At 54.1% G+C, this 26,708-nt stretch overlaps 4 protein-coding genes across 4 annotated transcripts; 1 reads left to right on the top strand and 3 right to left on the bottom strand.

The window, feature by feature from the left end:
* Window positions 1–186: 186 nt before the first annotated feature.
* Window positions 187–2,823, bottom strand: LOC310918056 (claudin-16-like; the record flags this gene model as incomplete). Its single annotated transcript, XM_083876776.1, has 5 exons — window positions 187–278; window positions 847–1,038; window positions 1,186–1,350; window positions 2,244–2,346; window positions 2,710–2,823. The coding sequence occupies 5 exons, from the start codon at window positions 2,821–2,823 to the stop codon at window positions 187–189; spliced, it is 666 nt and encodes a 221-aa protein (XP_083732902.1).
* A 3,729-nt stretch (window positions 2,824–6,552) lies between these two features.
* Window positions 6,553–10,702, bottom strand: CLDN19 (claudin 19; the record flags this gene model as incomplete). Its single annotated transcript, XM_083876775.1, has 4 exons — window positions 6,553–8,685; window positions 9,118–9,205; window positions 9,431–9,595; window positions 10,480–10,702. 4 exons carry the CDS (start codon window positions 10,700–10,702, stop codon window positions 8,529–8,531), a joined length of 633 nt encoding a protein of 210 aa, XP_083732901.1. The 3' UTR covers window positions 6,553–8,528.
* Window positions 10,703–12,458: 1,756 nt separating this feature from the next.
* P3H1 (prolyl 3-hydroxylase 1) lies at window positions 12,459–20,345 on the bottom strand. The gene is made up of 15 exons (XM_083877091.1): window positions 19,826–20,345; window positions 19,300–19,452; window positions 18,943–19,132; window positions 18,341–18,472; window positions 16,367–16,506; window positions 15,520–15,609; window positions 15,363–15,415; window positions 14,886–15,007; window positions 14,582–14,709; window positions 14,382–14,477; window positions 14,116–14,266; window positions 13,537–13,654; window positions 13,291–13,366; window positions 12,996–13,136; window positions 12,459–12,910 (listed from the first exon to the last, which is right to left on the bottom strand). The coding sequence occupies exons 1-15, from the start codon at window positions 20,315–20,317 to the stop codon at window positions 12,788–12,790; spliced, it is 2,205 nt and encodes a 734-aa protein (XP_083733217.1). The 5' UTR covers window positions 20,318–20,345; the 3' UTR covers window positions 12,459–12,787.
* Window positions 20,346–20,487: 142 nt separating this feature from the next.
* LOC310918242 (uncharacterized protein C1orf50 homolog) lies at window positions 20,488–23,886 on the top strand. Its single transcript, XM_083877092.1, has 4 exons — window positions 20,488–20,644; window positions 21,502–21,588; window positions 22,594–22,725; window positions 23,392–23,886. The coding sequence occupies exons 1-4, from the start codon at window positions 20,498–20,500 to the stop codon at window positions 23,581–23,583; spliced, it is 558 nt and encodes a 185-aa protein (XP_083733218.1). The 5' UTR covers window positions 20,488–20,497; the 3' UTR covers window positions 23,584–23,886.
* Window positions 23,887–26,708: the final 2,822 nt, after the last annotated feature.

Below are 26,708 nucleotides of genomic sequence, written 5' to 3'. Positions count from 1 at the left end.
AACCCTTCTCTTGCTGACTGCTGCAGTAGCCTCACTTTTAGCAGCCAGGCTGTGTTTTAGGCTGTGTCAGAGCCTGGAAGCAGCTGCAGAAATGTCTCAGTCCAGGTGCCAGTGCTTTAATGGGGTGGGACTGGCCAGGAGAAGAGTGTCTCGTGTCAGGGCTGGGTGCAGGAGGTGCTGCTGCCATCACACACGGGAGTCCAGGGCATACATCTTGCTGGTGGCTGTTCTGCCCCGGGGCTGGGGAGGCCTCTGGGGCTCACAGTGGCTGCTGGGGGCTACCAGGAAAGAGTTGGGGCTGTGTCATGACAGGCAGTTGCAGAGTAACTTGGGGCTGCCACAGCATGGGGGCACAGCAGGAGAAATTAACTCGGGCAGCCAGAAAGGGTTAACTTCCACCCCACGGGACGAGGTGTAAGGATTGGAGATGACACCTGGGGAGGCATCGATGTCCCTGGTGGGCTGGTGGGGCTGTATTTCAGCCAGCACATCCCTGCAGCCACTGGCTCAGGCTTGGGCTGATGACAGGGATTCAGCCCCAGCACAGCTACTGCTTTGAGTAAACATCAGCACACCTTCAGCAGGACCTGGAGGCCCACAGGTGTGGATGGACCCCTGAACCCTCTTCACACATTTATAGCGTTTATGGGGGCCCTCACTCAGCCCTGTTCTGCCTTGTGTAGCCTCCCCAGTCAAGGGGAAACAGGCTGGGCACAAAGGAGTCCCCCTTGGTCAGGCTGGACCCTGCAAGAAGCCCCTGTGCCCCCTGAGCTGGTCCTTCAGCCCTTATCCCTGCAGGGCAAAAAGCTACTTGAGACAGGATGGGGTGGGATGAGCCAGACTGACCTGTGCAGGCATAGAGGCAGCAGGTCAGCAGGACAGATGCCACAAAGCAGCCTGTGGAACCAGCCATGCCCAGCCAGCAGGACCACCCAAAGTCATAGTGGACTCCCAGGAATATATTGTGTGACACCAGCATGGCCCTCTCCACGTAGACGTCCACTGCATACCACATGGAGCCTATGAGTCCCAGGATGCCTAGGAAGAATGGGGCTTGTTAACAATAACCATACAACCCCCCATGCTCCCCCAGCCCTGCTGAGGGGTTCTGCCAGCTCCCAGCATGTTCCCAGCTCCCTGAGGGACATGAGGTGTGTCTCCTCCCCAGCTTTCCCAGCCACGCACTCCCAGCACCGAGTATGACTCCAGCTCCATAGCACATCTTCAGTTTGGCACAAGGATCTTCCTTGAGGAATGTGATGCAGTCGAGCCCAAGGATCAGTGTAGCCAAAGCCAGGCCAGCCAGGAGATCTGCTGTGATCATCAGGGTCCGTGTCACCACGATCTTCACTGGCAGGGAAGTTAAAATAACCAGAAATGGAAATCAGGAATAATCAGAGGAACAGGTCTCTCCATTCCAGATTTCTGCCCATGTCCTTCTTAGAGTCACCCAGCTCAACAGTGGCCATCACACTGGAACCCACCAACCCCATCCCTGCCATGGGCCAAGGGAAGGTGCTCAACAAGCTCATCAGAAACTTAATGAGAACTTAAACCCATGATTAGACAGCTCAAGAAACCAAACAACTCAAGATATACCCATCAGCACCTGGTATGTGGTCACCTGCTCAAGCCATTCTTGAGCGGAAGACACTGCTGTCCACACAATTTTTCCCTCCAAGATGTGTAGCAGGTGTTTTGAACAGCAAATGTTAGAATACTAGTGAAAAACAAGAGCTGGCATGGATCACATCACCAGCTGTGATGGGACTGTGCCCTGCAAAGCTCCCTTCTCCCCAGAGCAAGGTAGCAGCCCCCTTTGTCCTTTCCTTCACTGCTTCAATCTGTGTTGTTCCGCGTCATGACCCAACACAACAGTTCCCTCTGCAGAGCTTGATGTGCCCTGTGCAGGCCAGAAGAAATGTCCCTACCCTGATGTGACTGTCCCTGAGCTGGGCATGAGTCCTTGGCCAGTGGGAATGGTCCTTGCTCTGCCTGCAGCATGGTGGGTTGCAAATCCTGGGCTCTACACACCAGAGCATGTTTGTTGGGAGGTGGCACAGCTTCACAGGGTCCTTTCTGCCTGAAAACCCCCTGGCAGGTCTGACTGAACCCCGAGCTGCTGCCAAGGCCAGGCTATTGGGGCAAGAGACTGACAAAGGTGCAATGAAAATCACTTTCCTTCTTCCCTTTCAAGAAGACTCTGAGCTGTGAACTTATTAAATGCCTCCAGGTCATCTCACCTGGGTGGTCAGCCAGGATGGAGTCATACTGGTCACAGGTCCTGACCCCGTCCTGCATGTTGGTGACACACTCCCTCCAAAGGCCCCGGCACTTGTGACTTACCTGGAAGCAGGAGAAAGGCATCATGCAAAAAGCACCAGAGTCTCTCCAGCTTCCCAAGGATCTCCCAGCTCAGCAGGGCAGATTTCAGGCTCCCACCACTACACCTGGACATGTCCCAGTGACTCCCTGCCCATACCTGCTCTCTGTTTTCTCCTGCTCCATCTCTCTATCTCTATAATGGTCTAATCCTTCAACTCAGAAAGCAGTGGGTTTGTCCCACCATGTCCCTTTTCCAAGCCTGTGGAGACATGGTGCAACCTCATGGATGGCAAGGCACTCACTCACCTTGAGGATGATGGAGATTGCTCTGCTCACCTTAAAGGTGCCTACCCTGCTCACCTTCCAGGTGATTTCTCTTCTCACCTCCAAGCTGTCATCAGCATTGACCATCCAGCAGTCTGTGCACGTGGCCAGGAGCAGGAAGAGTGTTGAGAGGAGAGCGAGCCCGAATGCTGTCACCTGCAGGGCTGCACCCATGGGGTGACCTGCAAGGGCACAGAGATGTTCACCCTCTCTGCTCTGGCTACTTTGAGACCCCAAATCTTCCAAGGACCAAGTGCCACCAAGGCCAGGCATCCTCTGGATCCTCAGGGTCCTGTCTCACAGTGCTCACTTGCTGTCAAAATGCTCTAATATCTTCAGCCAAGGTTGGGCCACCAGGTTTACATGTAGAGAGAGCTTTTAGACCCACAGTAGTTTTGTAGTGGAGACATTCCCACACTGGTTCCCTCTTTTCCAAATAGAACCTGCTGACCATCAGTACTTGCCCTTTAGGAATCAAGAGCTGCTGGAAACCACTGTCAAATAACTGCTGCTGCAAAAACCTGTGACCAGGTCTCCAGAGAACCTCTAGAGACCTCCATCCCCGCTATATGACCTGGTGGGTACATCCTCTGCCTTTTCTCACTTTTGTTTTTTACTCCAAGAAAAGCTATGAGGTGTTGAACGTCCAGGTTGGAGCACAAGCAAGTGTCCCATGGAGGTGTCCTAATCTTAAGCAACATTAACAAGCCCAAAGACATATTTCCCATTCCGAGGGAGACAAAGCTGCTGGGGCATGAAGTGGGTGCCCTGAGGAGCTGCCAAGGCTTTCCACAGAGCAGAAGGGATGGCACCATTTGTTTTCCATCCTAGATGGATGTTTTCCATTCCTAGATGAAAGGACTCTGCAGAGAAGAGAGCTGTGCCCAAGGTATGAGCAGGAGACATTGTGTCTGCAAGCCCTGGGCAGGAATCCTACCTTTGCAACCCAAAAAGCCAAATATTTTACTGCCTGAAGTTGCAACTACTGCAACAGCCTTTTGGACAGAGGTTCATACAAATGCATTAATTAGCAAGACCCGATGAGTTTCTGAGCTCCGTGGGTTAATTAGCATGAGAAGATAACTCATCATCATCACCATGTTTAGTACCTCCAGCCAGAGGCTGCCCACCCTGGCATGGCACAGGCTCCCTGTGGGGCAGAGGGGGGAAGGAGGGTCGTGGTCCCCACACCCAATGTGCCCCATCTCCCCCCACATCCCCTCTTGAGATGTCACTGGGAGTAGAGGCATCGCTCTCCCATCATCTCTGAGCTCTTCCATCAGCTTCACTCCAAGTGGGCACTGTCTCTTAGACCCCCAATTTACAATATTTTTTTTAAATTCCCCAGCCTCCCTTCTGAGCTAACTCAGAATCTTATTTGTTTCTGCTAGACCCCAGCTGTTTTGGAGCCTTTGATGAAAATCTGTTCAGCCACTTCAGTTATATGAGCAAGGAAAAAAAAAAGGAAGAGAAATAAATTCTTAATGCTGGGAAAGAACAGCTCTAAACCTTGTTGATAATAAAAGGGGTTCATGGGGAGCATTACCTTCACCGCAGGCTCCTTCTTGTTGCAGCGGAATGATGACAGAATCTCTTTGTTGCTGATGATTTGGGACAGGGATGTAGGTCTGGAAGGATTTGAAGTGCTGATGGGATTGGATCCTGACTCATCTGATGAAATCAGGGATACACAGCACCAGCTGGAGCTTGTGCTGGGCTATTTAAGGTTTGTCCAAGGTACACCAGCTGGGCTTTGTGCTCTGGGACATGATGGGCATCCCTGCAGTCAGAGCAGTCATAGGCTGGGAGTGGAGCCTCCCCAAAAATGTCACGTGGGGGAACAAGTGGAAACCTGCTGGGAGCTCTCCCCAGGTGGGGGACTCTGTGTCCTGCACAAATAACTCAGTTTTTAATTAGACCTTTCAATTACTGCCTAAGAATGAGTGGCCTAAGACACTGGAGTGGCCCAAGATCCAGGAGTGGGACCAGAGTTCAGAGGGTTGGAAGGGGCCAAAGAAAGGAGCAGGAATGCCAGGGTGGCAATGAACTTCCTTGGGTGGTAATTAGGACCTTTCTTTTTTTCCCATTAAGCAGAAAACAAGTGAAAATCACTGCAGTGGTGATGGCTCAGGTACCACCTCTGGTCAACCCCCAAGGAGGTGCCTGTGACCCTGGGCAGCTGCACCCCAACTGTCTGGCACCCTAAAAACTGCAGGTTTGTTCTCTAATCCCCCACTATTTGGGGATCACACAGGATCTGTGTTACAGCATCCTCTGGGCATCCCTGGGCTCAGCTGTGCCCCAGGGCTCTGCCACTGCTCACTCTCATCTCTCATATGATACTCATATTTCCATTTTGTGGGTCATAGCTGAGCTGCACTTGGGTTTTTGTTTTGTTGTGGTTTTTGGTTTTTTTCCCTCTAGATAATCCTCTGTAGCATTTTGCTGTGGGCATTTTGGCCAAACACCAATCTTGGCAAATCCTTCAGCCCTGCAGAGACGCCCAGGTACCTGATGTGTGAGATTCCTGGGGCTCTGAGTTATCCTATTTTCCCAGAATTCTGGCACATGGCAGGTCTAATGCTTTGGCATGTAGCAGTGAATTAGGGCCAAAAATGCTCAGAAGGGTTTGTGAACCCTCATTTTCCAACCTTTACAGCTCAGGAATTTATGGTTCTTGGACATCTGTGACACATGAAACATTGTGTGACCCCAAGTGATACAAAACTGTACCTCCATGTTCTTGGCAAAAACTATAAAATAGGTGTATTTCTATTTTCTGTTCATCTAAACACTCAGTTTATGATATATCAAACTAATTTGCCTTGTCAATCCCCAGCTGAAACCTTTTTGGGGGTGAAAAGAGGCAGGTAGAGGAGCAGAACTAGCAGTAGTCAAATGATTAAGCTCCTTTCCCAGGTTAATGACTGTGAAAATCAGATCTTGGGTACCATGAGGTTTGTCAAAACCATGTGTTAAAAAAGTGCTGACAAGACTCAAACCTTGAACTTTAGCAAATATTGTACAAAAAAAAAAAAAAAAAAAAAAAAAAAAACAAAAAACAAAAACAACAAACAAACCTGCTGTGGCAGATTTTCCCCCAGGAAGGGGAAAAACAAAAGGTGTTTTCTTAGATGGGATCATCTCAGAGAACTAGAGAGGACTTGGTAGATGCTGCAGGGGCAGGACAGTGAATAAGAATTATTAAAAACACCACCAAATTCAAACAGCCATGTCTCAGAGATGCGAGAAAAGCCCTTCTGCATGTCTTTCTGTTGGGGTCATTTCCCCTTTCCCTCATTTCTGCCTATCTAAAAAATACTATTATTTCCCAGAGGTTTGGGTGAAAGCAAGAGGTACAACCCAAAACTTCAATACTGCTCCTTAAACTGGTTTAATGACCAAAAGATGCGTGTTGGAGGGGGAAACTCTGTTTCAGGCTGCCTGTGCTGTGAACAAAGGCAGATCCCCCTCTTTGATGTGCTTCCAGTCTGAGTGCCCATCCCCAGGGAGCCTTCAGGTGACTCTCAGAGATCAAGGACAGCAGATCCCTGGATTTGAGGTGGGATGGGATGTATTTCTGGGCCAGGTACAGGGGGCAGGATGAGGATGCTGAGATGATACAGCAGCCATGCAAAAACCTGGATGGAAAATACAACCTCTGAAGAAAAACATGCACAGCAGGGGTCAGGTCCCTGCACAGGGGAGTAAAAATCAGCTTAAACTAGCAAATACCCAATTAGGCACAGGTCAGCTCTGAATTCATGGGAAATGGGAGAAAATAGGGAGACTTCAGCTATGAGGGTCCATAAGTGGAAGATGTTGGTGGCATTTCAGCCTTGGGAAGAGACTTGTGGAGGGGCCAAGCTGTATTCCCACGAATTTGACCTTAAATTAAGAAATTTGTAAGGCCACATCCCCACCTTTGAGAGCAACATGTGGCAAAAGACACAACATATTTAGCCAGGAGGGTAAGAACTGTTGAGGATGGGGGAGAGGCTCCTGCAGAAGTGGCTCTGAGCCAGCACTGGAGCCACTGGAGGGGACTGGTCCTGATGGGGAGTGAGGGGAAATCAAAGAGACAGTTCCAGAAAGATGCACATGATTGAAAATATTTTAATACCACCAAGTCACAATTTTTAGTACAAAAAGAAAAAAAAAAGCACTTAAAAATCCCCACCCATCCCATTTCCCAAGGCCACGCATCCCATGGAAAAGTTAAAGGAATTTATATTAATAGAAAAAAACCCATTCTTTACACTAAAATATAAAAAGGCCTTTTTAGGTTTTTTGTCTGTTTGTTTGTTTTAAAGCACAAGGTTTCTTTTCAATCCTCACTGCAGTGGCATTTGCTGGTGTTTTTCAAGGGGAACCCCAAAATCTGGGTTCAGCACCTGAACACCTGAGGGGTGCAGGACACAGTTTTACAGAGGGACTGCAATTTAAAAGAGAAAAAGGCCATTAACGCCAGGGAGAAAGAGAGAAATCACCCCCTTGGGGAAAAAATAGCATTGCTTCTCCTCCAGCACAGCCAGGGACCCAGACCTGGGCATGGGCATAACATCAAATAGAGGGAAAGGAAATAAAATAGAGAGAAAGAAAATAAAATGGAGACAAATAGAGTAAAATAAAATAGAGCAAAATAAAACAGAGAAATAGAAAATAAAATAAAGTAAAATTAAACAAAATAAAGCAAAATAAAATAAAATAGAGCAAAACGAAATTTAAAAAGTCAGCTCTCACTTCATATTTGGGTTTAAAAACAAAATAATAAAAATAGATAATGAAGCTGTTTGGATAATTTCCAGTGTCCTTCCCTGTGGCTTGGCTGGTGCAACACCTGCAGCAGGGCTGGAGGGCTGGAGTACAGGGAGTTTGGAGGATTTACAGATGAAATTGGAGCTTTGGCAGTTGCAAAACAATTAGTAGCAGTAAAATAGAGGTACAAAGAGGCAATTAGCAGGTTGTGTTTGGAACCTTCCCTGTCTGCTCTCGGGGATCCTGATGGGAAGAGGGATTTGGACCCAGCAGGGAGGCACCAAAATTCAGGGCTCTGTCCATCTGCCACTCAAAATAGTTGTGCTGGGCACCAAAACTAAAAACAAATCCTTTGTGTTCAGAGCCCTTTTTTTGTTGCTTTAATTTGCCCAAACTCATTTATTCTTGTTTAACAAGGCACAGCCTGGTCCTGGACAGGAACGAGCCCAAGGCAGGTTTGGGCTGGCAGAGCTCAGCTGGAGCAACTGGCCTCCAGGCAGGAATCAATAATAATTAATAATAATTTTAAAAGTATTGCTTTTCAGTAGCAATGAGGCAGAGGAATGCTGCACCCTGAAAGCAACCCTCTGCCAAGAGCAGGGTGTGGGGATGGAACCCCAAGCCACGCTGGTGCTGTTAGAAATGAAAACCTCATCCCAGGAAAAGCAAGCACTGACTTTCCTCCCTGCCTGCTCCTGAAAACACGATGTGGGAGAGGGGTGGCCACGGCACAAAGCACTTCTGTGCTGCACACCCCCGTGGGACTGGCTCTGTGCCCCTGTGGCACCAGCACCAGGCTCCCTGCATGGCCCCCACGGCATCCCTGTGACAGACAGACTGACAGACTGACACACAGACAGACAGACACACAGACAGAGAGACAGGTGATCTGGCTGCAGTGCAGGGCTGGGGGTGTCACCCCGCCCAGCTGAGGAGAACATGCCAACGATGGATAGATGGGAGGTGGGACACTTAAATCCTCTATCTCAGCACTGAAAACGGTGCTGAAACCCGGAAGGTGAGGAGGAGCAAGGTCTCATTCGGGGTCCGGGCAGGGTGGGAGCGGCAGGTCCTGGCTGTTTTTGGGAGGGGAGGGAGGCCCTGGGCAGCAGGGCCAGGGCTCAGACATACTCCCGGGCCGTGGAGGGCTGTGTCTGCCGCTGGTAGGGCTGTCCTCGGCGCTCCTTGGCGGGCCAGGAGCAGCACAGGAGGGACCCGCCCAGCAGGGAGAGGCTGGCGGCCCCCCAGCCCACGAAGAGAGCAGAGCCAAACTCGTACCTGTGGTGAAAGGGGCGAGGGATCATCAGGAGGGGCAGAGAGGCAGAGGTGCAAACTGAGATGGGCAATAGGATGCTCAAAGCCCTGATGAGGTGACCAATGATGCCAAGGGAGATTTTGGTTCTTCCCTCTCCATCCCCATCCTTCCTGCTGGCTGTATCCAGGTCCTGCGTGTCCCCATCTTTTAATCCTCCCCTGGGCTGAAATTCCACATGTCCACCACTACCCTGCCCCAGCTGGTGACAACTAAAGCTTTAGCACCAGGGACATTTCTGAAGGTGGCACCAAGGGCTGGCAGAGATCCCACCTGTGGGGCACATCAGCCCACAATGCTGTGCCCCCCCCAAAACCAGCAAGGGAAGGTGCAATGGGAAGTGCAGGGACAGGACAGGATTCATAAGGGCACCCCCTGAGCCTGAGCCAGGCTCTTACCTGGCGTTGATGGGGATGGTGCTCTCTCTGAAGAACTCATAGGTCACCTGTGTTGCATACAAGGACACGGCAGCCAGTGTGCACAGCCCTGGGCACAGAATGAGGGAGTCACAGAATGGTTTGGGTTGGAAGGGACCTTTAAAGATCCCCCAGTCCAAAGCCCCTGCAGTGTGTCTAGCCGTTCCACTAGACATCAAACATGGATTGTCAGCGACATCCAGCCCACACCGAACTGCTCCCCTGCCTCTGTCAGTGTTGAAGGGTGTTTGAGGATTCCTGCAGCAGTGATGTATGAAGGCTAGAGCTGCCTTACCAGAGAGAACAAAGAGGACACCTCCAGCAACAGCTACACGGCTCTTGGTGACAGGATCCTCCTCCCCAACTTTAGTGCACTTCATGCCCACCACGCTCACGATGATGCCAAAGAAGCCCAGGAGGAGAGAAATGATCATGAGAGCCCGGGATGTCTGGATGTGACCTGCAAGGAGGGAAGAAAAACTGCTCCCAGCAGGTGCCTTTGGCCACAGCCAGGCACTGGAAGCAAGGTCACCGAGTTCCATGCTGGTGATGGACCTGTCCTTAACCCTGTCCTTGCTGTGTAGCTCCCACATCACATCCTCCCCACCTGGCAGATATGGAGACCTCAGCTCAGCTCAGGGCTAACCTGACCTTCCTCCCTGCCACCCTCATCTTGGTCATGACTGTGTTGGGCTCGGCAACACCTTGCCTGGAGCAGCACCAGAGCCACCAAATGCCAAAAGGGTGATGCACAGTCACGGATGTTTTTGATGTCCCCACTGGGCACTGTTGGTATCTAAATGTGACGCCCACATTGGACTTGCTGGGGCCAGGAGTGCCCCAGTGACACAAAGGGGCTCAAACCCACAGGACCAAGAGAGGCTCAGTCCCGGGATGAGGAGGTTGGGGTCCAAGGTTCACAGGTGGAGAAGGAACCCTGAACACACATCGAGCTCAGCTCAGTGCATGAGTGGCCTCAGACCGTTCTGAGGTGGGTCACACCTATAATAGGGATGGTGGCAAGAAGGACTCGGACCTGAAGGTGACTCAGGCTCCAGGAGGGGCCAGGGGAGCTCAGATCCACACGGGAAAGGGGCACCCAGACGTGAAGAGGGTACAGACCTGTTGGGGATGTGTGTTTAAACCCACATAGGCAGGTTCAAACACAGAGAAGGGCTCAGAGCCACAGGAGAGAGGGTCAAACACACAGCAGGGCTCACACTTACAGGGCGGCAAGGGCAGCTCAGGATCCCAGGGGCGCTCAGACCCAAGGTACAGACAGGGAGCGGGGAATACAGCCAGGAAAGGAAGCGGGGCTCATCCCCCCCGTGCCCCCGTACCCACCTTCGAGGGAGAGCAGCGAGTCGTGCAGGCGGCACTGCACCTGCCCGGTGCTCTGGGCGGCGCAGCTCATCCACAGCCCCTCGTGGAGCCCCACGGCCGTGATGATGGCGTCCCCCGCGTACGAGCTCTGCCGCCAGTGCGGTAACACGGCGGCGGCCAGGGCTGCCATCCAGCCGGCCAGGGCTGCCAGGTACCCGGCCAGCTCCCGAGCCCCGCCGCCCATCGCCGCCGCTCCGCGCCCGGCCCGGCCCGCCTGAGGGAGAGCGGCCCGCGGGGGCGGGAAAAGGCCGAGGGGCGGCTCTGAGGGGAACGGGCGGGGAGCTGGAAATGCCGGGGGAGGATTGGAGGGGAAGGGACAGGGATGGGTCTTGTGAGGGGAGATTTAGGTGCTGGGGGGGATTTGAGGTGAAGAGAGAGAGGTATGGGTGTTCTGCGAGGAGATTTGGGTGTTGGGGGGAATTTGAGGGGAAGGGTGGGAGATGAGTATTGTGAGGGGAGATTTAGGTGCCGGGGGGGATTTGAAGTGAAGGAACAGAGATGGGTCTTGTGTGGAGACGTTTAGGTGCCAGAGGGATTTGAGGTGAAGGGAAAGTTATGGGTCTTGCAAGGTGAAATTTAGGTGCCAGGGGGATTTGAGGTGAAGAGAAGTGGTATGGGTCTTCTGCGGGGAGATTTAGGTGCCGGGAGAGATTTGAAGTGAAGGGAGAGAGATGGGTCTTATGAGGGGAGATTTAGGGGCCGAGGGGATTTGAGGTGAAGAGAAGAGGTATGGGTGTTTCGTGGGGAGATTTGAGTCTCGACTGGGAGAGTTGGGCCCAAAGATGTGGGTGATGTGGAGTTTAGGGGGAACTGGGTACTGAAAAGAGGGAATTAGGGGCCTGGAGTGGGGCCACTGGGGCCTGGCCAGGGAAGAGTGTTAGGTCTGAGGGGGAGAGGCTTGAGGCTGAGGAGAATGATTTGGGGTTGGAGGCTAGAGGTTTGAATGCTAGAGGGAAGAATGTGGTCTTAGAGAAAAGATTTGGGGCATGGAGGGTACTTGGGTCCTACAGGAGAGATTTGGGTCTTGCAGGAGATGGGAACCCCTCAAAGGACAGTGGAGGGATATGGGAAAACGGGGCTCCCCACCAGGTGGAGGGACCAGGGGTGTGTGGGCAGTTGCCATCCTTGACCCCTGGTGTGGGCTGGAGCCCCCCAGAGGCCCCAGGGGCTACTCCAGGAATTCAGCAGGGAGCAGGGAAGGGTTCGGTCAGTGAGGGAATGCAGGCACACCAGGCCGCCACGCCACCAACAAGAGAAGCCATTGTCAGTGGTGTACGCCCGCAGGAGAGGGACGGGGGTGCGGGGAACACGTGTCACCACCCCGGTGACACCAGGCCCATTGCAGCCCCAGGACCTGGCAATCGTTAACCGCCCTGCCCTCATCAGCAGTCTGCTCACGCGCCCGGGCAGCTGGGGGTGGACGCTGGCATGGTGGGCAGCCTCCACTGGGACTGTGTGTTCATCCTGGAGAAGTCATCCTCCAGACCCCCCGTGCCCACCCCCATGCTGAATGCCCCTCCAAGTGGGATGGGGGTGCTGGGTGGCTGCACTGTGGGGTGGGATTTATTTGCCCACATTCCCGGGATGGTTATGGTAATGGCCAGACATCTGCGGGAACAATTCAATGCCCTGTCCGGGGGTGTCAGGGTGCTCAATGTCCTTCTTGTACAAGGACGGTTCCCTCCTCCCTGGAATGGTGGGTTCCTTCCCACGCTATGGGAGCATGGTCTACGAGATGCTCAGCTGGAGATTGTCCCTACTGCCCCTGGGGCATCTTGTCCCCCAAAACACCTTTGTGAGGCTACAGGGCTACAATGCTCTTGGGTAAATGTTCCCCAGGAGGGAAGGTTGCACCCCAACACTGACGACAGCCAAAGGGTGGCACCAGCCTTCAGTCCCCACTTGGAGAGCAACAGCTTAGAAAAAAAAATTACCTTTATTCACCCATTTTCTACAGAAGGCACTTAAATAGCTGCAAGTTCAGGAAAGGCACACATCTGCACCCATTGGCACCAGGGCCCCACCCCAACACAGCATCCCTCCCTTGTCCCCGTGTCACCCAGCCCTGAGCCTCCATCGTACACCCCAGGTCAGCTCTGGAGTGGGATGCTGGATGCTGCAGGGGCAGTACACGGCATTCTCCAAAGCCCCATTCCAACTGGGCTGGGGACAGAGGGCGTCCCATAGGTCACCCTTACGACTGTGCAGCCCGAAGCCACAATGCTGACATGACTAGTCCCAGCAGAGATGTCCTGGTCTCTGCAGGATGTCACAGCTCATCCTTCCTCACCACAACGGGAGGTGATGATTCCTTCTCTGGCTCTGGCTCCAAAACCCCCTCTTCTTCCATGCCGAAAAGCATCTTCACCAGGTCATCTGCCTGCACCCGCTCCTGTGGGCACACCCGTGGTGGTGAGCACAGCCACTGCCCCACCCAAAAACCCCACGTGCTGCCAGGAGGGAGGGAGGGAGCTTACCCGCTCACTGTGCCGAGGGTCCAGGGTGAACCAGAGGGCAATGGCACAGCGCTGACCCCTGGTCACAGCCTTCACCCCATGGGGGTTCTCTGAGCCAGAGGAGAAGCCCACGGCACGGCCACACTGAGGCTGGACCTCTGCCTGCCAAGGGTGGGAGAGCCCAGTCAGGGGTGAGTTGGTTCCCCTCAACCCAAGTTCATCTTTTGCAGTGGCTCAGGGGACATTCCCTGACAGGACCAACAGGCAGGAGCTGCATTTGGTGCTGCACATGGATCCTCAGAGCTGAGCTACTCACGGTCTCAGTCTTGGCATCCAGCTCGGTGAAGTAGAAAGCTCCTCCTTCAAAGTCCCCATTGAGGTAGAGGATTGCACTAAAGGGAGCAGGGGACAAGCAACCATCACCAGAGCTCCAGCAAGCAGGTGAGTCCAGAGCTCCCCAACTCTATGGCAAGAGCCAGAGGCAGAAGAGCCCAGGTTTGGTGTCCTCCCAACCCAGGTGCCACCAAATCATGGTACCCTTACTGACAGCCACCAGCAGTACCTGTAATCCCGGAAAGTGTAGGCTGGGGGTTCCTTCACACACACCAGTGCCTCTGCATTGAGAATGCAGTTGTCCACATGCACCTCATGGCTGTTGTCAGTCCGACCTTCTTGCTTCTCTAGGGTAGAACAGTGCATGTCAGGACCCCTCTGGGCAAGAACAGGGTCCATCCCCAAGTATCCTGTGCTTGGAGATTACAAGAAAGTCACATGTAGCCTAAAGCACTTCCACTTGCTGGAGTGTGGACTGTGCAAGGCCATTTGGGTGGCATAAAACACTGTTGACTTGTCCCGTGTCATTTCCATGGCCCTCTATGCACAGCCTCTCTCAGCACCCATCCCAAAATGCCTCAGAGTGATGAAATCCTGTATGCCATGAAGTCCGATTAGAGGCAACCAGCAGAGCTGCTGCTCATCCTCCCAAACTGGGCTTAGGGACAAGCTTCCTACACCCTCCCGGGAAGAGGAGTGGGTTAGGGAGCAACAAGGAGATCTCCAAAGAAAGGTCCTAGACCAGACCAACTCCAGCTGTTAGAGGAGCTCCAGACAGGACAAGCCTTGCTCCTCTGGCCAAGCTCACCATCGATGGCCGTGCGGCACACGAGGTGGGAGTAGGAGAAGTGGAGTGGGACCTCCAGGCGGAAGTAGGACTCCATCATGCGCCGCACCTTCTCTGTCACATTGTAGTACAAGTAGGCACTGTGCAGGGGCACCTTGCCCTCCTGGCCCAGCTGTGGAGGACAGACAGAACAGGGGCTCAGTCCCAGCTGGGTGTGGGCAGTGTCTACTGCCCCAAAACTACCCTCCCTCATCCCCACACCGTGTTCTCCACACAGCCATCCCAACCTTGAGGGCCTTGAGGACAGTCACACCATAGAAGGTCTCGCTGGGAGTGTGAGGAGAGGTCTTCCCCCGATAGCCATCTCCAGCTGAGGCAGCTGCCTGCAAAACCCAACTGGTGTTACTGGTCTGATGTCTGAGCTGCAGGAGGGGACCCCTCAGCATCCTCTACCATCCCTGCCTGCTCCACCCATCCTTGCACTCACGTTAGTCAGTCTCTGCAGTGCTCGGCACTCCTCGGCAGAAAGGACTCCATCCACCACAACACGCTGGGAGCCATTCAGGGCCTTGGAGTTCATGGTGACACTGGCTCCTTCGTACACCAGAGGGCCACCTGTGGCACAAACAGGACTGGTGGACGTGGGGATAGATGCCACCAACTCTGGGGTGGCTGGGGGAAGCTGTGGTCCCGCCACCTGCTCCTGCTGCCACCCATGTGTGGGGGGACCGTGAGCTGGCAGCAGGGGTCACAAAGGGCCCCATCCCACCTCCCCTCCTGGCCTTCTCCACCTTCTCGGATGAACTTGCTCATTTCAGCAGACTCTTTGGCCTTCTCCTCCACCAGGGTCTCGATCTCCTTCATGAGGTTGCCAATCTCCTCCGAGATGCGCGCTGCCGTCTCCCGCTCCACCCTGGGCATGCAGCAGCCATCAGCACCACCACCCCACTGTCCCCACATCAGAAACGAGGGCCACTAAGACAAGGGCAGGACAAATTGTCTCAGGTGTCAGTAACAAAGCTGGCACCTAGACTGGAGAGAGTCACCTCAATGCATCCCCCACTCTGAGGTGCTTGGGGTGACCTATACATGCCCATCATCCCAAGGGCTGATGGGAAGTAAAGCTCTGCCCTCCAGCAGCCTCCTCCAGTGCCAACATCAAAACCTCCCCTGGCAGAAGCTCTGTGCCATGGCCTTTGGCCCGAAGCCCACAGAGGAAGAAGGGTTTGTCATGTCAGATCCCCACTGTGTGACATGACACCACTCACTTCTGTTTCTCTCGCAGTCTTTTTGGTATCACCTCTTCAGGTGTCCATGTGTCCTGCAGCCAGAAGAACAACATCAGGAGCTGGACAGGGATCCGGCCAGGACACAGACCCCTCATTCCACCCGGCCACTGCATCCCCCTGGTCTCACTCCACCCACCGGGTCCACAAAGGGGATGCCAAAGACGTCGTAGCTGAAGAAGAGCAGCTCCTTCTCCATCAGACTCCGCTGGTGATAAACCTGGATCTCCTGTGGCAAAGGGCAGAGGGATGGGGTAAGGTGCAGCAGGAGGGTTCTGAAAGACCCCGAGTATGGGCAGGAAGGTGCAGGTTTGCACCATTCCTGTGGTCCTTGCTCCAGATCCACAGCCTGGTTTCCTGCTCCATCTGGGAGCTGGGAAGGAAGTAGCTTTCCCCATCCTCTTTGAACTTCCCTATGGACAAGCCCTGGGGAGATGACAGTTGAGCAGAGGCCCATGTGTGTACCTTCTGCTGGAGGCTCTTTAGGAGCAGCTTCCCTTCCCTACTCCAACTGGTGTGGGGCAGAGACTCCCATCCATGCCTATCACATCCCAGGCAGGACATGGCCATCCAGATCTGGCTATTTTGAAGCCAAATCCTCTCCTTTTAAAGCAATTTCACTTCAGTTGTGGAAGAGTGCAACAGAGGTGGGCTCAGATCCTCCTAAAAAGATTTTCCACCTGCCTCTCACAGCCTCCTCTCTCAGGAATGGGTCCACGTGTGCCAGTCATCCACCTTTACTTGGCCCAAGACATTTTGCCAGTGGTATTTTTCAGCTTTTCAGCTATTTTCTGAAATAGCTGAAAAGCTATTCAGAAATAATAATAATAATAATAATAAAGCTATTTCAGCTTGTCTGACCTTAAATCCACCCATTCCTGTCCACCTTCAGTAGTTGGCACAGAGGAGATCCTACAACTTCTGCAAAGGTCCCCAGTGAGGAGAGAAGGTGTCCCTGCAATTGTTCATCCCATCTGATTGCTCACCTCTCGGGGCTGGATGGGTGTGGCCAGGTTTTCCCCCAGGACAGCAGTGTAATAGGCCAAATTTTGGTTCATCACCTCGTCATGTGGGAAGAAGAGCAAATAGGTTTTGGCGCATTCAATGGCTTTTTCATAATTCCCACCTGCAATGAGAAATGGGGCTGTTAATGGCATGTCCAAGGGCACAGGGGGCAGAACAAGGTATGGAGGAGAGGTGAGAGACACAGTCCTTGTGTTCCAAACAGTGTCGGGAGTAGGGCAGATCCCCTTGAGCAAGGATAACTGCTGCCACAAAGGCAAAATTCTAACTCTGTGGTGCTTTCCTGTTTCCAGAAACCATCACAACAGAAATCAGGGGTACTTGTATAGCTTGGGTAGTTTTCTCACTTGGAAAACACTACAAAGCCTATTTACAGGTAGCCGGACCCAACCATTTCCTGCCAAACCTGCAGTTTCCAGCCACTGAAGCATCCTATCCCATTTTCATGTGGCCTGTCACAGAATCACACAATCACAGAATCAGTCAGGTTGAAAAGAACCACAGTGGGTCATCTGGTCCAACCTCTCTGCTCAAGCAGGGTCCTCTGAGAGCATATGGCACAGGATTGTGTCCAGATTGTCTGGAATATCCCCAGTGAGAGAGATCTGACACTCTCTTGGACAATCTCTTCAGTGCTCAGTCACTGCACACGTCCTCATATCCAGGTGAGACTTCTAGGCATCAGTTTCTGCCTCTTGTCCTATTGCTCAACACCACAGAGCAGAGCCCGACTCCATCCTCCAACACTTCCCTGCAGACACTGACAAACATTGATGAGGTCCCCTCACAGCTGTCTCTTTTTGAGGATTTCCATCCTCTTGGATTTCATATTTTTCCCTTCCTTTTGAAGACGTTCACACAGAAACATTTTATACTTTTCTAAAGAAGTGAATAAAAAATGAGATAAAATCAGGTGTCTTTTTCTGGGTTTAACTCCTCTGCAGTGGGAGTGTGCTGCTGTGATTTGAGACAAGAGGTGGACAGCTAGCAAGGAGGAAAAAAAATGCTTCTCTAGGCTGTTGTTTCACTTGAAAAGTGAAGCTGCCCAGGAGTAAAGCAACATGGAGAGTGACTGCAGCCAGGCACAGAGAGATCCAAATCTCCTGGAGAACATTTCAGGCAGGAGGAACATGTCTGTATGAACCTCATGAAGTACAAGGCCTAGTGGAAGGCTCTCCACCAGGATCAGTGAAGACAGGGAGATGGATGGGATTAGAGCACCCAGGGGAGAAGGACATAGAGATAATGGTGGAGGAAAAATTGCACAGGACCCATCTGTGTGCACCAGCAGCTCAGAAAGGCCCCCAGGCTGATTCCTGGCAGCATTGGCAACAGGAGAGGGAGGGATTCCATCCCTCTGCTCCACCCTGGTGAGACGCCACTTGCAGTGCTGCCTCCAGCTCTGGGCTCCCCAGCACAAGGATATGGACTCATTAGAGTGAGTCCAGAGGAAGCCACAAAAATGGTCAGACAACTGGAGCCCCTCTGTGAAGAAAGGCTGAGAGAATTTGGTTTGTTGAATCTGGACATGAAAAGGCTCCTGAGAGATCTTATGGCCTTCCCCTACTAAGAAAGATGCAGACAACCTTTTGTCAAGGTTTATAGTGACAGGACGAGGGGAATTGTCTTAAACTGAAGAAGGGCAGCATTAGGTTGGCCATAAGGAGAGAATTTTCTCTGATGAGAGTGGTGAGGCCCTGGCACAGACTGGCAGAGTGTTAAAGACTGAGTTGGATGAGGATTTGGGAGATCTGAGTGATCAGTGCTAGACATCCCTTCATCTTCAGTTGGACTGAAGAGATCATGTTTGAAGGTCCTTTCCCCACCCAAACCCCTCTGAGGATCCACAATTTCAGCCCATGGAGAGCTGAAATTTCAGCCCATGGAGAGCTGCCCAGTGCTGACAACCCCAGAGGATGAGGTGAGGAGCTGCTTACTGTTGTAGTAGGCAAACTGCAGGTAGTTGAAGTGTGAGGGCAGGAAATCCTCCAGAGGCTTCTCCTGGCCGGGCTGTGAGGCCAGCTCTGTGACACATCCCTGCTTGCAGCTCAGCACCTGCATGGAGTGATCTGGCAGAGAAAAACCCCTTGTCACTGCTCACAGTCACCCATGGGCTGGTGGGCAGGACCCTGTGGGCTGTTCAATCTCCTGCTCATACTGGGGTTGTTGCAAACTTTGTGGTAGTGGAAAACCCTCAGGGATGGGGGTTGTCCACCTCTGAGCTGATCAGTGGTGGGGTTGTGGTGCTCTCTCAGGACACAGTAGCCACCCTCAGCCTCCCATCACATCCTGCTGACCCTTTACCAGTCCCTCTTCTGCTTTTTCCATATTCCTCTGGAATTTGGAGGATTCCTGGGCATCAGCCCTAGTGCTAAGTGCAGGTAAACACCTCCTGCCACTTACTGGCCACACCTTCCCTACTGAAAGCTTGGATGGGGTTTCCACTCTTCAGGGACCCCCCACCCCAGGTCTTTGTGGCCCAATCCCCCAAGAATTGTACTCCACTCTAGTGGCAGGATACAGAAGGGATGGCTCCCACCTGTAATGGCCTGGAAAAGGTCTGCGTTGTACTCCAGGTAGTTGTAACCCTCATAGTCATATGGCCCCTCACAGAGAGCACGGCACTCAGTGTCTGCCACAAAATACTCCTCCAGAGCCTTCTCCAGGTGCAGGATGGCAGCAGCTGGCTGCTCCTCTGTGTAAAACCGGACACCCAGCTGAAATTCCCGCTGTGGAGGGATGAGAAACGACGAGGGGATCTTAGCGCTCCACTCTCCATGACAGATCACCTCATCCCCACCACAGTGGCAGCTCAGGAGCTCTCTGAGCCAGCAGCTGTGCTGTGATTGCCCTGGGTCCCACAGCCGACAGGGGCTTTGGGAGGGGGGGATCTCACCAGGTGGGGTTTGGCCTCCAGGTCAGTGAAGTCATCCTCGTGGACTCCCACCATGGCCTGGTAGTACTCCAGGTTCTGCTTCATCTCCTGGTGCGCGGGGTTGGCCACGAAGAAGGTGTGAGCGGCCGCCGCCGCCTGCGCTGGGCGGTTCATCTGGGTGGACGGGGCAGAGACAGCGGGGACCCCTTCGAGCGGAGCGGGGGGGACACCCCGGCTCCCCGGGGCGGAGGGCGGTGACAGGGGCGGCCCCGGCGAGCTCCGACGTGGCACTGCTGGGGGGGCGCCAGGGGGGAGGGGGGGCACAGCCGGCCGGCAACCCCGCTCCGCCGGGCACACACCGAGCCCTCCCGGCGCCCGGGACCGCCATGGACACCGCCCGGTTCACCCGGTCCCGCCCGTCCGTCCTCCCGCCTCATCCCGGGATCCTCCGCGCATCCCGCCCGTCCCAAATCCCGCCGTAGCGGGACACCCCTTCCCCTCCCTCCCCTCCCATTCGCCGCTGCCGATCCCGCCGCCGGTGCCGCACCTTGAAATAGGCGACCTGGAGATAGTTGTAGGGGCTGCGCCGGCCGAACTCGCGGTCCAGCTCCTCGCCCAGGCGGTACCGGGAGGGCGCGGCGGGCCCGCAGTCCCGCAGGCAGGCGGCGCGGCGGAGCAGCGCCCGAAAGAACCACAAGTCCCGGAGCACCGGGTCGGGTTGTGACTCTGTCCCGTCCGCCGGCCCGGCCGTGGCGTTGGCGCAGCGCAGGCGGCACCGCACCAGGCGGGAGCGCAGGGCGGCCCGCGCCCGCAGCGCCCGCTCCATCTGCAGCACCACGGCGGGCCAGTCCCCCCGCGAGTACGCCTCGGCGCCGGCGGCGAACAGCGCGTCCGGGGACTGGGCGGGCAACGGCGGGTCGCCCGCTGCCAGGGTCGGCACCGGGACCGGTTCCGGTGGCGTGGCCGCCCGCGCCAGCAGCGCCAGCAGCAGCAGCAGCGGCAGCCGCGGCAGGAGAAGCGGCGGCGGCAGCAGCGCCATGTCCGAGCGCCGGCCCAGCCGCGGCCCCGCCCGCCCGGGCACCGGAGCGTCCCGGCCCCGCCCTCCGCCCCGCCCTCCGGCCAATCAGCGGCAGCGGCGCCGTGGCCACGCCCCTCCCGTGCGTGCTGACGCCCCAGCGGAAACTCCCCCCGGCGGGCGGAAGCGGGGCCGAGGCCGGCCATGGCGGAGGGCGGCGCGGAGCCGGGGAATGACGGCCCCGGCCCCGGTCCGGAGGCCAGGCTGGCCCTGGTCGAGGGCAGCACCGGCCGCGCCGCCCGCGTCGGGGACCCCGGGGACCTGGTGGCCCTGGCCCGGCAGGTGCAGCAGGTGAGGGCCGGGTCCCGGCGGCGGGGCTGCGGGGAGCTCGCTGTCCCGCCGCCTCCCGGCCGCCTCCGGGCCCTTCTCAGCCGGCGGCGGCCTTGGTACCTCCCCGCGCGTCCCGCTGCTCTCCGGTGGCCCCGGCGGCCTCCTGGTGTTTCCCGTGATGTTTCCCACCATCTCCCACTGTCTCCTCCCAGTATTTCGCAGTGCTCCGCCAGTGTCTTCCCGAGTTGCCACGCTCTTGGTGTCTCCAGAACCTCCTATCGCACTTTAGTGCTTCCCACTGTGCCTTGCTGCCCTGCAGTGACTCCTAGAGCATCCCACTGAAGTCCCATGTCAGTATGTCCCGCTCTCTTTAGTTCACAGCAGTGTGTACAGATGCCTCCCACTACCACACTCCAGTCCATCCTAGCACCCCTGATAGGTCCTGGGCTGCTTCAGTGATTCCCAGTCCTTCCTGCCTCTCAGTCCACCCAGTTTTTCCTGATATGTCCTACTGGTCCTCCCAGTGCCCTCCAGTATGTTATACTGTTCCCCCAATGCATCATAATACATCCTGTACTGCACTGATGTCCCCCAGAGCTTCTCAATTCACCTAAATGCTTTAGTGTATGTCCTCCTGCCTTCTCCCTGTGCATCCCACTGCCTCTCAGTCCAGCCCATTGCTTCTCAGTATGTCCTGCTGCTCCCTCTCACTGCCCCTTATCCTATGCAGACAGCTGCTGGTCCTTGCTCCTGCCCGGGGTGCCAGGACAGTTCCTGCACCCCCCAGCTCTGTTGATGTCTTGATCTCAACCACAGCTGGCTCAGCACAGTCTAGAGGGCTGCTTCTTGTCCTGAGCAGCCCTGATTTTCTCTCCCAGGCTGATAACTTTGTCCGAGCAAATGCCTGCAGCAAACTGACCGTCATCGCTGAGCAGATCCGGCACCTGCAGGAGCAGGCACGGAAGGTGAGTGGGGATGGGCAGAGGGCTCCTGGCCTGGGGGGATGAGCATCTGCTGCCACTGCATCTACTGCATTTGGGGAAAGCTGTGGCCTAGATGTGAGTGGGGGCCAAGAGCAGAGAAGATTCAATGGAAAAATAAGGAGGCTTATTGTCCAGTGTCCAGGGGGATGGGGGAGGGTTGATTTTGGTGCTTTCCCTGCATCCTGAGCACACAAGGAAGGGCCTTGACCAAAGTAGGGGAGCAAGGGTGGGTGGTCCAAAACAACTTGGGTGTCAGGACAAGGAGAGATGACTCTGGGTTTGGGACAGGTGACCTGTGTGTGCACTGTGCTCTTGGAAGGGGCTGGTGAAGTGATGATGTGTCCCTAGCTGGATCTGAGGCCCTGGGAGAGATGAGCTCTTACCCGATGATAAGCTTGGCTTTCCTATTTGTCCTGGATCATTTGCTGGAGTGGGTGGTCCCAGCAGCACACACAGGGCTTGGCTGTGCTCATCAATCCAGCCTTCACCCTTAGGGGTGAAATCTGGAGCCAGAGTGGGGACGGATCTGCCAGTCACTGCAACTGGCCCACTGCCATTGAGGCCATTACATCATGTGGTCATTAACTGGTGGAGCTGGAGCAGTGGAGCAGTCAGGTGGTGGAGCTGGGGAGATGAATTCTCCTTTGTTTCCTGCCCCTTTCCTGGCAAAGCACAGCAGGAAGGCCCCAGAGTGCAGCAGTTGTGTGAGGAGATGGGGACTAAGCCCAACATGGGGTGTCAGGCATAGAAGTGAATCTGGGGTGAGATGCAGAGGTATCTCCACCTCTGTGGGGAGGTTGTCTGAAGTCCTACTGACAGGGAAGGATTGGAAAAGACTATTTGGAAAGCATCTCCTTCCTGTGTGCCAGAGACATCAAGGCCTCATGACCCATAGGTCAAGTGATGTGTCTTGGGCCATGGCTGAGAGGCAATAGCATGTTGTCATTTTATTTGAAGTGTGAAGATGTTAATTTTTGTGTGTTCCAGGTCTTGGATGAAGCTAACAGGGATGCTGATCTGAACCACGTGGCCTGCAACCTTGTGAAGAAGCCAGGAAATGTTTACTACCTGTACAGGCGGGAGAGTGGGCAGAGATACTTCTCCATCCTGTCTCCTAAGGTGGGTGTTACAGCCCATGAAGAAGCAGGGAGGGGAAAAAGTCATGTTTCTGGTGCTTGGGAACATGTGGAGCTCAGGCAAAAGCACCAGCTTGATGGGGGCATTTGTTGATCCCTGCTCAGGTTTGGTGTTTGCTCTTGCTCTGGGCAGTCAGCTGGGGCCAGAGCCTCTTGTGGACTTCTCTGGCTCTTGGTGGAGAACGGCTGGAAACCCTTTGGGGCATGGACCTGAATTTTGTCTTTTGGTACCTTTAGTTTTTTGTCTGGAAGTAAATAACTGCCAATGTGCCCTGAGCCTTCCCTGGCTGCTTGGCAGGATGGTCTGTTTGGGTACTTCAGCCCAGGGACTGAGTTTGCCTGCAGCTGAGGGGATGATGGTTTTGGAGGTCTCCTCCTTCCAGACTACCCATTTTCATACATGCAGGGTGAAGGCTTCAGGGCAGAGCTCTGGGCAGGTCAGGGAGATCTTGTGTTCACAAGCCTTCCTGTGTCAGCAGTGGTGGAGCTCAGCCTGGTCTTGGACTTGGGGTAGCTAAGCCTGTTTTTGGGTTAGGAGATGGGATGGTTGTGTAGCTGGGACTGCTTTGAAGGGAGTAGGGCTGAGGGACAGCACAGCCCAGCTCCAAGGGAAACTGAGTACTGATGGAATCTCTCTTTTCTCCACCAGGAATGGGGTACCAGTCCCCATGAATTTCTTGGTGCCTATAAGCTGCAGCACGACATGTCCTGGACCCCGTTTGAGGACATAGAGAGACGAGATGCTGAGATAAGTGCCCTGGAGAAGCTGCTGAGCCGGCAGGCAGCGCTGCCCCCGTGCACAGAGCCCAACTTCCAGGGCCTGACCACATCACACAAGTGACCACACAGGACCCCTGAGCAGAGCCCCTGAGTGAGGGGACACAGTGCCTGTACACTGCCAAAGGCAGGCCAAGGAAAGAGACCAAGGAACAAAAATGCTGATTGCTTTGTGATTTAAGGACACTAATTCTGCATTCGGTGTTACTGGAATTTTTAGTAATTTAATAATTTACTTCATTGACCTATGCCAAGCTGTAGCAAGAGGCAGGTGATACCTGGAGGTGTGAGTTCCAAGAGTGCTTGGAGCAAAAAGCTGAAATGCTTGGGGCAAATGTGATAATGATGTAAAATAATATCTCCTCTCTGCTTGGCTCTGGTGTACCTCACTGTGAGTGCTTGTGTCAGGTAAGGATCTCAGGGCTGGATTTTGCCCCTTACCAAAATCCACATGTTTAGAGACCTCTGTCGCCTGGGAAGAGTTGTCATAACCCTGTGCAAAGGGTCTGCTGTGATGAATCTGCTGCTCTGAATCTCTGAGCTGGGAATATGGGGTGACCTAAAGCTCTCTTATCTGGAAAGAGCATCCTCAGAAAGTGCCATGCAGGCTCCAGGTGCTGTTCAGATGATGTGTGTTTCACATCCTCATGCATTCCCCCTTGGATTTGAGTGCATGAACTGCCAGGTAGAGACAGGATACTGGATGACTTTATGCCAGAGCAGTGGGGAGAGTAAAATAAATCAACCTTGATCTCACATGTACCACCAAGACATGCCCTATTTCCTTCCTGCATGGCAAAAATACCTTCAGCTTTGCCAGGGAGACTTAGTGGCACGTGGAGCTGGTAGGACACCTCTAGCATTTTTTTCTACCAAGGAAAAATAGGGGAAAGTAAAGATCAGAGCTGCTGAGAAGATATCCTCCCTCTGCCCAGCCACACGGGGCTTCTTCAGGAACTTGCCTGCTCTTCTGTGAGGAGCCAAAGCTGGAATTTATTGACAGAAAGGATGTCCAGGTTAGATCCTGGCATGTAACATTGCATCTGGTCAGATCCTCCCATAACTTTCTCCCTTTCCTGACATGGCAAGGTGATCTTACCTGCTGTTCTGGGCATTGCGTGTACACACTGGCCCTGCCACCTCCACGGGCAACACAGGAGGGTTGTAGGAGCTGAATTCTGACCCTGAGATCTGGGCCTGCTGTGGGTGGAGCTGGTGCTTCTTGGTGGAGCCTGACTCTGAGGGCATCTGCAAAAATGGGACCCTTAGAGGACCAACACTGTCAGTGTGTTTTGCCATTGCTGGAGTTTATTCTCCCTTTGCAGGACACAGCCTCTCCTCTGGTCTCTGGTGTCCCTCTGTCCTCATCCCCACGCACTGGGAGTTGCCTTGGGAGATGCTCAAGGCTGCTGGCAGTGACAGTTCCTCATGGGAAGAGCTGTTTCCTGCTGGTGTTACAGAGGACTTGGAAGTTTGGGGCAGCTCCCTAGCAGCCCAGGACTTTTTTTGTCCTAGATTTTCTTCTCCCAGCTCTGTCCAGTGCAGTAGCTCACTTAGATCCCAGCATGACTGAGCCTCTGTTTGGCAGAAACCTGCCCCTTCGATTCAATATGGGACATTTTTCTCGATGTCTTTCCTCACTTGGAGCACAAGGGCACATTAACAGGAATTTATTAGTAGTAGTATTAGACCAGGCTATAATTAATTCCTTATCAAGTCACAGGTGCCTAATTTGACAGGGTTTTTCTCTGCTTGTTTCATCGCCTTGGGTCTGATTTTACTGCATGCCATTAAATCTTAACTTGGAAGGGAGAAAGTTAATTACTGCATAAGCTTTGTGTGGTGCTAATTACAGCAGCACCAGATCTTCACGTGTGTTGATTTATGCTCCTCTGGGAAGTGGGGATTCCTGCCCCGGTTTTATCTGTTTCCACCATTAATATCTGTGCCATGGCACACACAGAAGGATTGGGGGGGAGGTGGTTGTGGACCTCTGTAGCCTTTGGCGGGATGTCACTTGTATCCAGCAGATACCTCTGTCCCTCCACACCCCACAGCTCACAGATGGTCTGCAGTTCCCTGGGCACTGTCAAGTCTTCCTCTTGGATTTTCCCCCAAAAAGCAAAACCACTGTGGCTTTGTATGAAAACACAAAGGAGGTCTCAGGAGACAGGACATGGAGGTGAGGAGCTCGTGGTCATGCTCAATGATCTAATTAAAGCCAAAGAGCTGAGGCATCATCAGAAATACTGAAGGTGCTTTAGAGCCAAAGGAACCCATAATCTGGAACACAGACAAGGATGAAGCTGGTGGCAGGAGGTTGAGGTGGAGCCTCCTGTGGTGCTTGTGGTGAGGATGAAACAAGGAGATGGTGCCCTGTGGGAGATCCAGGGTCTCTCCCAGGTTCAGGATCTCATCCACTCAGCTCAGCTCTACCCACAGGTGCCTTTGTGCTTGCCAGGGCAGGGATTTCATCCACAATCAGCTGGAAGAGTGAGACACTGACATCCATTAATGATCTCATCTTGAAGTCATTTAAAATACTACTCTCCCTTTGCTCAGGGCAGCAGTGAGCATATTCAGAAGGCAAGGGCTCTTTCCAAAATCCCCAGGGATGGCCAGTATTTGCAGAAGAAGTCACAGATGTGCTTCTGACACCATTACGTTGGGTAGAGTGGGTTTTGTTCCGTCTCTGGCCCTGCAGATGAGCCAGGGCTCATTTCAGAGGCCCAACACCAACACACTCTGGGGGTTTGACCCATTCCAGGTGCTCCCCAGAGCCAGAGTTTGGTGACTTGGGGCTGCTGGCACTGCTACTACAGTTCTTTCCAGCTTCTAAAATTTGAATTAGCCTGGAGTTTTCTGTTTCAGTCCAGATTTTTGCTTTGCTTCTCAAAGTGTCCGTGTGGGGAGATGAAGGATGGGGGGCCGGGCTGAGGGGATTTAACCCGCCCTAAGTGCCCACTGCTCTGAGGTGCCGTCTCCCAGCCAGGAGGAGTGTCCCAGCGGGAGGAACTGTGGGTCTTTGGTCATTCTTATTTCACATCCAGAAAAGAAAAAGTCTCAACAAACCAACCAACCTCGGGGGGTTCGTGCGCCGCCCCAGGCGGGCCTCAGGCCGGGCGGGCCGTGCCCGAGCGCGCCCCCTGCCGGCCCGCCCTGCGAGGGGCGGCGTGTGACCGCCAGGGG

The sequence above is a fragment of the Zosterops lateralis genome (assembly GCF_965231275.1).
Source record: "Zosterops lateralis genome assembly, chromosome: 22".
Classification (NCBI taxonomy): domain Eukaryota; kingdom Metazoa; phylum Chordata; class Aves; order Passeriformes; family Zosteropidae; genus Zosterops; species Zosterops lateralis.
The sequence above is the reverse complement of the archived record's forward strand: the minus strand, read 5'-3'. Positions and strand labels throughout refer to the sequence as shown.

Bases quoted from the DNA above. Each gene is read 5' to 3' on its own strand.
- LOC310918242 (XM_083877092.1), top strand. From the start codon at position 20,498: ATGGCGGAGGGCGGCGCGGAGCCGGGGAATGACGGCCCCGGCCCCGGT. The intron at 20,645-21,501 runs GTGAGGGCCGGG...TTTCTCTCCCAG, and splicing joins TGGCCCGGCAGGTGCAGCAG to GCTGATAACTTTGTCCGAGC. The intron at 21,589-22,593 runs GTGAGTGGGGAT...TGTGTGTTCCAG, and splicing joins TGCAGGAGCAGGCACGGAAG to GTCTTGGATGAAGCTAACAG.
- P3H1 (XM_083877091.1), bottom strand. From the start codon at position 20,317: ATGGCGCTGCTGCCGCCGCCGCTTCTCCTGCCGCGGCTGCCGCTGCTG. The intron at 19,453-19,825 runs GTGCGGCACCGG...CCGTCCACCCAG, and splicing joins TCCAGGTCGCCTATTTCAAG to ATGAACCGCCCAGCGCAGGC. The intron at 13,655-14,115 runs GTGAGCTTGGCC...GTTCTACCCTAG, and splicing joins GTGCCGCACGGCCATCGATG to AGAAGCAAGAAGGTCGGACT.